This window comes from Pollicipes pollicipes, unplaced genomic scaffold (assembly GCF_011947565.3).
Source record: "Pollicipes pollicipes isolate AB1234 unplaced genomic scaffold, Ppol_2.1 Scaffold_4740;HRSCAF=5597_pilon_pilon_pilon, whole genome shotgun sequence".
Taxonomy (NCBI): domain Eukaryota; kingdom Metazoa; phylum Arthropoda; class Thecostraca; order Pollicipedomorpha; family Pollicipedidae; genus Pollicipes; species Pollicipes pollicipes.
The window spans coordinates 24,621,311-24,631,906 of NW_023596545.1; the positions used below are offsets into that span (position 1 = coordinate 24,621,311).

Genomic DNA, 10,596 nt, shown 5'->3' on the forward strand with positions numbered 1-10,596 from the left:
TAACCTCTCAGTCCGTTCAGTACGAAAACTGCGAAGTCATGCCACGGGACAGGAGGAGGATCGAACGCATGCGACTGGAAGGCAGCCACCGCTCGCACAACGCGAGGGTCCTCTCTGCAGGGCTCAGCTCGCGCAAAACGCCTCGTCATCGTTACTTACCGCACGTTACCTAACCAACAGCGCACTCAGCTTACGTAATGGCGGCGCTGTGGATGTATGGTGTTGTTTATAGTGGCGTGACGGCAATGGTGGGAGCGCACATCAACGGAATTGGGAGCTGACGAGTGATGCTCTCTCCTGCCGCTGGGTGGCGTGGCACACGAGCCGTCACCAGTGGCTAGCTCGGTCCCGGCACTTACCGATAAGCTGGGACAGGCACGTCCTCCGGCCACTGCAGCGGAATGTGTGGTGGATAATTCGCCAGCTAAGGCCATGTTCGATGCCATCGGCGCATCGGCTTCGACTAAGCCCTGGTTGAACTGCTTGCGACCGGACAGCACTAGGAATGCATTCAGTCCTGTCCAGTACAGCGCATCGAGCGTGGGTCAGTGCACAGAGCTCAGCCAAGTGTCCCGTTCGCTCCATACCGGACACAACGCCAGCTCGCGGTCGCTGCACCCGCTGGTTTCTCCTGGTTTCTTCCTGAACGCACGGGCAAGCGCGGCATGACCCAGCGAAACGACCTTCCCCCGAGACGGAGAAGCTCCCGGCCAGTGGCCACATGTGACGGCAGGGTCTGGGCGGCGGCGGTGCACCACTCCTAACCAGTGGCCCCATGGGGCGGTAGGGTCTGGGCGGCGGCGGTGCACCACTCCTAACCAGTGGCCCCATGGGGCGGTAGGGTCTGGGCGGCGGCGGTGCACCACTCCTAACCAGTGGCCCCATGGGGCGGTAGGGTCTGGGCGGCGGCGGTGCACCACTCCTAACCAGTGGCCCCATGGGGCGGTAGGGTCTGGGCGGCGGCGGTGCACCACTCCTAATCAGCGGCCCCACCGGACGGCAGGATCTGGGCGGCTGCGGTGCACCTCTCCCGGCCAGTGGCCCCCTGGGGCGCCAGGGTCTGGGCGGCTGCGGTGCACCTCTCCCGGCCAGTGGCCCCCTGGGGCGCCAGGGTCTGGGCGGCGGCGGTGCACCACTCCCGACAAGTGGTCCCACCGGATGGCACGGTCTGGGCGGCGTCGGTACACCGACGCGAATCTGGTGACCGGTAGGTGGACGCCGCTCGGCGACCGCCCTACCAGTCTCGGAAGCCGGCAGCCGCTGAGACGTTTGTGGTAGCGGCGCTGCACAGCCGACGCGAGTGCGTGCTTTCTCTCGTTGGAAACTCGGCAAGATGACGTAGACGACCGCCATTGCACGTTACCAGATTTCACGCCTCTGGACCAGGTCCGCCGGCCGGCAGCCGAGCTTGGCCATCTCGCGGGAGAGGGATGGACGGACGTGGAGCCGGCTGCAGGCTGGTCAGGCAGCGTCGAGGCAGGGTGAGAGGCGCACTCGGCCTGGCACCCCGTCTGCAGCGGCGGCTGCCAGGCTCCACGTGCTAGTACCCGGACCGGACCGGAAGCTCGGCCACGGAGACCGGTCCCGGACCAGCAGCTGCAGTCCGCTGGGCCGGCCCAGCGCGGGCCAGCGGCGCAGCGCACCAGACAGGGCCAGCCGACAGCCGACGGGCACCGGCGGAATGGCACGCAAAAGCCGCACGGGCCGATTAGAAAACACTGCTGCACAAGTCACAGCAAGTGCGTGGTCCTTCGCTAGGCGTAAATATGAATTTCGTTGGCGGTCATTTTAGCTTTGCAACTGCATCTGTTCATTCCAAGTGAGTTGGAATTACCAACATGCAACTAGTTTGGGATCAAACTCAGACTAAGCGACCCCAGCCGGTGTGAAGATTTGACAAGGTTATCAAACATCGGCCGTAACAAAATTCTTCAATCCAATAGACAAGGTCCCCGTCCAGGCGGAAGCGCCGGTTTGGACTTCGCATCTGGAGAGCATCGCAAGAAACATCAGTACATCTGTATTCATGTCATTATCTGGGGAACGTCTCAGCCTCTCAACACAGAACGCTTGAAGAACATGGTTGCCCAGGACCTAACGGGACTAGAATCAAGAATAGGACAACCACGGAACAATAGCGCGATACCTTGCAACACGCTTTAACTGCACTGTCCGTGCAGTCCGTTCCACTTGTTGAATGTTTTAGGGTGTAATAAATTGCGCAACATTTCGCCAAATGCGGTACCTCAAGACACGTGGATTATTTGTGGCGCCTGTCCAGGCACAGGCGCCAGAGAGCCGTGCAAAAGCAGGCCTGCCGAGGGACCCCGCCAGACCGCCGGCGAACAGACCAAACACTGCCGCGGGACCGCACCAGACTGCCGGTTAGCAGACCACACACTGCCGCGGGACCCGAACAGACCGTCGTGGAACAGACCACACACTGCCGCGGGACCCCACCAGGCTGCCGGGGAACATACCACACACTGCCGCAGGACCCCACCAGACTGCCGGCGAACGGACCACACACTGCCGTGGGACCCCACCAGACCGCCGACGAACAGACCGCACACTGCCGAGGGACCCCGCCAGACCGTCGGCAAACAGACCACACACTGCCGCGCGGACCCCAAAAGACCGTCGGGGACGAGCAAAACCAATGCGCGTATTGATTGTATTACGCAGCCTACGCCGAACAGAGCCGATCACGGGCGCCATTCAGATGGGCGAGGCGCCGGGCAGCCCGGGGGCGGGGGATACCCGGCGCCCACCAGGCTGGCAATGGAAGGCACCCGCCACTGAAACGGCCGGCCGTTTTTTGGCTCCGCCAGCCGTTACATAACGGGTCATAAAGGGGGCTACGTCACGGCGAGCACGGCCGAGCATGACTCGTTACTTCTGCTGTTCAAATGTTGGCTGTTTTTGAACATTTCGTAGTCCCAGACGGTTCCAGAAAGCGGCCTTTTATGCAACGCAGCCACCTACCGCTGCACTAGTCCAGCTTCGGTTATGGACCACAGTACATTGACTGCTGGCCTAGTGCGGTGGGCTTGCCGGTAAAACCGTTCCCCGGTGGGTGGCGCACCACTACTTGATTTATTGCCGAGGAATACAGCTGTTCCCCAGCTGGCTGATGACACAGCCGGGCACCGACGGCCCGGTATCGATGACATGGCTCCCTAGGTCATGTGGGATCAACGTAGACCACCTAAGGGGACATGGAACGGCTGATGTCCCCGAGCAACACGCGGCCCCAAGTGACAACTTGCTGCCGCTTTCCCTCTCCCTCCCCCCCCCCCCCCCTTCCCCCTGACGGTGGACAGGGAGGCACCAATATGTTTTTTGTCTCCTCAAAGTCTGGGAGGCCCCTTTTTTGCCAAATAGAAAGGCTCGCTAACGTATATTACTAAAATTCAGATGAAGGAGGCCCCATAATAGAACTTGACAGTGCTAAATTGGACTTTGAAGAACATTTTTGGCATCAAGAGAGTCGTTTCTGGATCATGAGACCACCTGTATAAATACCGCAGCCCATGCTCTAGATTAGGAGGTAGAATTTTGTGTTCAGAATGCCTTTTGCTGGATCGGGAGACACCCGATATGAAATGGGATACCCCTGTTTTATCAAGAATGCGTCTTTTCTTGATTTTTCAAACGTCAACAACTGTTAACACGTATTTTCATGGATATGGATATACGTTTCAAAAGTCAACAGCTATTTACATGTATTTACATGGATATGGATACACGTAACATTTTGATAAGTAAGGACGTGTTCTCAGTATCCCCCTTGAATGAGAAACTGTCCAGGCGAGCGGTCACACCCCGGCCGACCGGGCCCTTGGGCGCGGCCCGACGAGCGGTCACACCCCGGCCGACCGGGTCCTTGGGCGCGGCCCAACGAGCGGTCACACCCCGGCCGGCCGGGCCCTTGGGCGCGGCCCGACGAGAGGTCACACCCCGGCCGACCGGGCCCGGCCCAGCAAACACAGATATGGGGTAGTCGAATTTAGGCGGCTAAGTATGAACCGTGGGGTGCAACGTTTCATTTCCACTCTTAAGATTATGCACCTTAATTTGCGATCGTGCGCATCGTCATAGAACCTTGCCGCCCCGAGCACATTTCAAGGCGACAAGCTGTTCACATTGCATTCATAGTTATTAAGGTCCTAATGTATGACTTGGGGTAAAGCCAGAATCGGTTCCGAAATTAACTCAATTATTGTTGGGCTATGGATAACTAAATTGCTGTAAACTTGTTTGTGCGTTGAATCCGAAAAATCAGGTTTTTTTAACGTTATATATAGACATGTGCATATATATATATATATATATATATATATATATATATATATATATATATATATATATAAATGACTGTCCACATGTGGACAAATGGAACACAGTCACCTTCCTGCCTCCCTTCTTCCCTTTTTTGTCCCTCGTTTCAGGTAAAGCTTCCATGCAATCAAGATGCATGTGCTATGTACACTTCTATGTACACCACATTGCGGTGTCCTCACCCGCTGACTCAGGGTCAGACTCCACCGGAATCGGCCACTCTGTTCCCGTGTGACCGTTTGATCGACCGAATCCGTCGCTCGGCCGGAATCGAAGCCATCGAATTCAATCCTAGAGCTATGTCTGTGCTCGTTCACTCGGAACCCGGAACGACCCAGATTTGCGCACTATTGTAAAAAAGTCGAAGCTAAAATTGAGCCATTGCGAAGTGAGTCCGAGTCAGCATTGATCCCGCCGAAAGGCACCCACGCACAAGCATGTTTCCCTCTAAAATAGAGAAGCCCCAAGCAACCACTAATACGGCTCGGCGCCGACAGCAGTATGTCCTAAGGCGAAGGTGCTGCTGTGACCGCCAATGCAGCGACCAATGATAGAATGATAGAAAAAATAGGAAATGACCAGCCTGCCCACCAGCGATAGACCTTCAGTCGACACACCAGCGCAGTCCCCATCAGCCAGGGTTAAACCTGCCGACCAGCCGCAGACCTCCAGTCGACACACCAGCGCAGTCCTATCAGCCAGGGTTAAACCTGCCGACCAGCCGCAGACCTCCAGTCGACACACCAGCGCAGTCCTCATCAGCCAGGGTTAAACCTGCCGACCAGCCGCAGACCTCTAGTCGACACCTCAGCGCGGTCCTCATCAGCCAGGGTTAAGCCTGCCGATCAGCGGCAGACGTCCAGTTGACACATCAGTGCGGTCCTCAGCACTCGTGCCAACACCGTGGAATGTGGCGCTGTTTCTTTTCACCCTTTCTCCGCGAGCCGCCCGGTTCGGCATCACCTGACAGAGCGCGGCTCTTCCTTTCTCCCCGCGCCGGAGGCACGGTGTGGAAGACGACATTCCGAGGTGCAGCCGCCGGTCCGGGTCGGCGCACGGCGCCGCGGCGAGGCGTGGGAGCGAGCCCGACCAGCCCGGCGCGTCCCAGCCACAGTCGTCACCGCCGCCGCCGCGCCGCCGCCGCCACCACAGCGTCCTGGCGTGTCTGCGAGTGGACGGCGGCGTGGCGGACAGGCCGAGAGGCCTCGTCACGAGAGACATCAGAGCCTCGAGGCAGGCACGCACCGCGTTTAACGCGCGGACGAGCAGAAGATCTGCCGCGCTCCGTAAATGGTGGCGGCAAGGTCGTCTATGTGGGTATAGAACGGCTCCGTGAACACACCACCAGCGTGAGCACGCCGCGAAGGGAACGCATGGCAACGACGGCACGGCACAGAGAGACCACTCGATGCCCGCGTCTCCATCGCCTCGGCGTAGTCCGGACACATCGGAGCTGATCTGACAGGATCAGCTTCATCGGTGCTGGTCTGTACGCCACCATCGCCCGGTGCCAGGCGGCAGGCTTGTGGACTCATTGCTCTATCCCCATGCAGCCGGCCCGGTAACCGTGCTTCGGTCTGCCGCCTCGCCACTCCCTTCGCATGCCCATTGGTCCGACGTCCGCAGCTCACTCCGCATGCCCGTCAGTAGTCCACGGCCCCGCCGCTCCCTCCGTATGTCCTTCATTCCACCGCTCCAACGCTTCCTCCGTATGTCCCCCATTCCAACACCCCCTCCGCTCCCTCCGTACAACCTCCACTCCACCGCCCGCAGCTCCCTCCATATGTCCTTCAGCCTTTGCGGCAAGTCGCTACAGCCGAGTCATCACCGTCCCTGGCAGCAGCCGCCCGCGTTGAGAGTGGAGTCAAGGACAGAGTCACCTAAGGGCTCAGCTGGAGCTACGCCCGCAGCTACCGCCGGAGATACGGCTGGAGCTCCAGCGGGAGCTATGGAGGGACGAGCCGAGCGGCGCCCACGCGCGGCTCGCTGCCGAAGGTCACCGCTTGTTTCTCTCCCGCCGCCGCAGATCGGTCCGGTGACAGACGACGGGGGGCCGGCGGAGAGTCCGGGAGCGGGAGTACGGCACGCAGGAGCTGCGCACGAGCCGCGCGACGTCAGACAGGAGCTGGCGCTGCTGTGCCGTCTGCCCACGCCTCAGGCTGTATTGCGTCCAGACTTCCGCTCGACAAACCTCTGCATAATTCGAATCCATTTTTATTCAAAGCGTCTGCGAGCCTAACCACGCGCCAAATCAAAGTGTCTTTCCACGCAGTGCTTGGAATCAAATCTTGATTCACACAGTTCGGTATTTTTAGTGTTCTTTCTTAAACCCTGATTCACAAAAAGAGGGACTGAAAAATCAGTCGAACTAAATGGGTAAATGTCAAAGAAGATATTTTTCCAACTGTTTCGAGCAAGATATCATCATTGCAAAGCCATCATTGGTTTCTGGAGTCATTTACAAGCTATGTAAAGAAGCCTGACGACCTACAACTAAAAACAAATATCAATGAAGGACATCGATGCAATCTCGTCATTGGACAAGAAACGTGCCATTGCAAGTACAGGGACATCAGACCTGGTATGTTCCTGATTCTTGGCTGAAAGTTTAATTGAACAAGCTCCTCAACTTCGTGAAAGTCCCCAAAGCCACAAATTGTGCGTAACACGGCTGCAGGCAAATATAGTGGTGACCTTCACCTCAAGCATTGTCTCACTAGTTCTAATCTGGAAAAGAATGTTTTATACTAAAGCACTCAAAATGTGCCATAAATGCGTTTCAACCTTACCTTCTTTCGTCGTACTGCTTATTTATGATTCAATGACACTGGGTATGTTGGTAGTCACAATACCACACGGTGCAAGCCTGTACTACTCGATGCATTGCTATCATGATGTATTGCATATTTTGTCGAAGTTTGTCCTTGATGCGTCGATATTTTTAATTACTGTATTTTGTGATATATATATATATATATATATATATATATATATATATATATATAGGGATAGACATACTTTAAAAATCATGTGAATGAGGAGGCGTGAGCCATAACTTTCACAAAGCTTCGCGCCTGCTGCTCTCCATTCCATCATGTCTGGTACCGCGGCATGAAGTGCATGCGTGCATGCATGCGAGCGTTTCAAATAATCTGGGCAGCAATTCTGCCTAATGCGATATCCCCGGAACCCTACCCAGTACAATTACCGTTGATTGCATCGCGGCAGTGTGCCAGCACGCTGCTAGCTTTCCACCGTTGGGGCTTTCACTAATCAAACACTCCTATGATTGACTAAAACCGTGCAACCATAGTGTCGGGCGGCATGGGAATCGGCGAGCATCAGGAGTTGCCGGGTTGTGGCCCAGTGCTCAGTGCTCCAGTGCTCCAGTGCTCCACCCCATTGCTCCGAGACCAGCACCCGCCGTCACGAGCTGTCAGCTCGTCTCACGATCCCCGACTCAGCGTCACAAATCGTTCAGCCTCACAGGATGGCATCGCACAGGTCGGAGCCCGCACTCAATGGCACATCTTCGGCGGAGGATGCTGCTGCTGCTGGCCACCGCGATCTGTCACGGGGAGCTCCGAGACGGATGTCACCAAGCGAAGGGAGCACCTGGGCGGCGCAGCGTCTGCCGAAGTGTTCAACCAGAGTTCAATCATAGGGATGTTCAGCCTGTGCGCGGTGGTCGCGTATGAGGTGATGTTGCTCCAATCAGATGCTTGGAAGCCCAGCCCAGCCCAGCCCAGCCCAGCCCAGCCCAGCCCAGCCCAGCCCAGCCCAGCTCAGCCCAGCCCAGCCCGGCCCGGCCCAGCCCGGTCCAGCCCGGCCCAGCCCGGCCCCGCCCCGCCCCTCCTCCAGTCCTCAAGCGTTACGCCGTCACCTATCAGCGCAACTTAACTGCCGAGGTCAGCAGTAGCGCCGCCACTCCTGATGGGGACGGGCGGGGCCAGTGAAGGATTTCTGTAACGGGAGCTAAACCAAGATATTTCCTTGATCAACTCCCGCAACTGTAATCGCTTGCCCCTTGCACCCCTGCATTCACTGCCGCCGCGCTACCGCCGCGGCGTTGTCAGCATCTGAAGGCGGCCAAGGCGCTCTTTGGAGGGCAAGAGGCGCCACGAGTGTCGCAGCCGCGTCCCGCTAGCCGCGCCAGCCGGCCGGCGGATCGTCAGCCGGTGACCTCCCGGACCGTGTCAGCCGGTGACCTCCCGGACCATGTCAGCCGGTGACCTCCCGGACCGTGTCAGCCGGTGACCTCCCGGACCATGTGGGCTGAGTAAGCCGGTGACCCCAGACCGTGTCAGTCGGGTCAGCCGGCGACCTCCTGGACCAGCAATCGTTTCGCCGCCTGGCGACACTGACAGGGTCGGGGTCATGTGGCCTCAGCGAGGTTCGCGTGAGCAGGCAGACTGATTTCCAGACCCGCACCAACGTGCGGTGTTCTGAAGCGCCAGCCACTGACACGCGCCGGAAGGGGGTGGGGGCTATGTCAGGACAACCGTAGAAAAGCCAGCCAAATGTGACCAGGTGTAACAGGGACGGGCTTTCATTAATTAGCTATCTATTCCTAAAGGCGCGTTAGCCGCATGGGTTATTTACGTCCATAGGGCCGGGTCTTAATCGCCAGAAGAATGCCAACCCCATTCCGCACCACACCACCAATCGTGGCCCCCATTGGACGTGACGTCACGAGCTCAACAACGCACCGCCGCAGCACGCGCTCCCGGCACGCTCCAGTGACGCCCCACCCAGAGGACTGGCGACAGCGGAGAGCTTCATCTGAAGGTCGTTAAGGGGCGTCACAGGCGCGGTGACGGCGCTGCCAGGCGTCACAGGGACGGTCGGGGCTCGGGCGACCAGTGCCAGGGCTCGCACGGACCGTCACAAACGAGCAACGCGGCGGACCGCACGCCACACGGCCCACTGTGCTCACCACAGCCGGTCTCTGAGCCGCTACAGCTGGTCTTTAAGCCACTAAATACAGGTCTCCGAGCTACGGCGGCTGGTCTCCGAGCCACTGCAGCTGGTCTCTGAGCCACAGCGGCTGGTCTCCAAGCCGCCGCAGCTGACCTCTGAGCCGCTACGGTCGGTCTGCGAGCCACTGTGATTGGCGCCTGAGACGCTGCGGCCGGCGCCTGACAGCCGCTGCGAGCCTTAGAGCCTCTGCCCAGCCGTCCCATTCGTCAAACTTTTCAATACGGTTTTGCGTGTTCCAGTACACGGCTCGAGCTGCTGAGCTGAACTTGGAATTGGCTGGAGGGCTGACGTGGTGAGCTGCACAGTTCCAGTACCTCACCGCGCCCGCTACGCCACCCAGTCACGCGCAATCACACCGGTCGGAGAGACCGCGCGAAATCAGAGCGAGCTGTGACATCCGGTGGACACATTTCATCCCGGTTTTCGAGCTCTTTTTGCTGAAAAGTGGGCCGATAAGTGGACAAAAAGATATCTCACTCGCCACACTGAGCGGAACGCTGCACACTGTCGAGGTGCGAGTCACCGTAGCCCGGGAACAGGCGGGGCTGGACTGCTCGTGCGGTGCTATTGAAATGGGCGTGGTGGTGTCTGATGTTGTACAAGCGCCTCGATGTCAGGGCCGGAGAGGCACTGTCGACGGAGGCCCGTCGGCCGGAGCCTCTCGGACCAGCCCGGCCCAAAACGCGGCCGGTGGTCGACGGCCGCCTAGCCCATTCCCGCCGCACGAATCAATAGCGGGCATCAGTGAGCGAGGCGCGGCAACACACAGGGGCACCGCAGCAGGGCGGTGGCCAAGGCCGCCGGTGCCGAGCGATCAGCTGATCAGGTCCCGGTCCGACCGCCGGCGGCACACTCACCCGCACCAAGTAGCCGCCGGCGTAGTTGCTGGCGCGCACCATACTCTTGGCGTGGCCGGGCCGGTACACGAGCACGGGCGACACTCGAGCACCTCCGCGCAGCGAGCGGACCTCCCCCGGCATCTCCCTCCGGCTCTGCGAACCGACCGAGCACGGGCGGCGGCGCCGGTCCGGCGCTTCGCCACTCGGCCGCGCGCGGCGCCACCGTCGCTCTGTCACGTGATGACCGAACGGCTGACGCGGCCGGGCGGCGAGCACGGCCGGACGGCGCCTGGGCCGGCGCGACAGTGCTCGTTCGACGGGCGGCGGGGGGCGCGGTCCGCGCGGGACCCCGGCGCCTCCCCGTCCCCCCCCCCCCCACCCAAATGTGCTCATCTCCCCTGCGTGAAGGGCGTGTTTTCTCCCACTCTGGGACGCC

The 10,596-nt window shown here is 59.2% G+C and overlaps 1 protein-coding gene across 1 annotated transcript in view; it reads right to left on the reverse strand.

Moving 5' to 3' along the window:
• Positions 1–10,315, reverse strand: part of LOC119099059 (RNA-binding motif, single-stranded-interacting protein 2) — a gene marked incomplete at its 3' end in the record, with an annotated part of 49,191 nt that extends 38,876 nt beyond the window's left edge. The window contains exon 1 of the mRNA XM_037222110.1: positions 10,179–10,315. Within this exon, the coding sequence (XP_037078005.1) occupies positions 10,179–10,301 (123 nt within the window). The remainder of the gene's footprint in view (positions 1–10,178) is intronic.
• Positions 10,316–10,596: the final 281 nt, after the last annotated feature.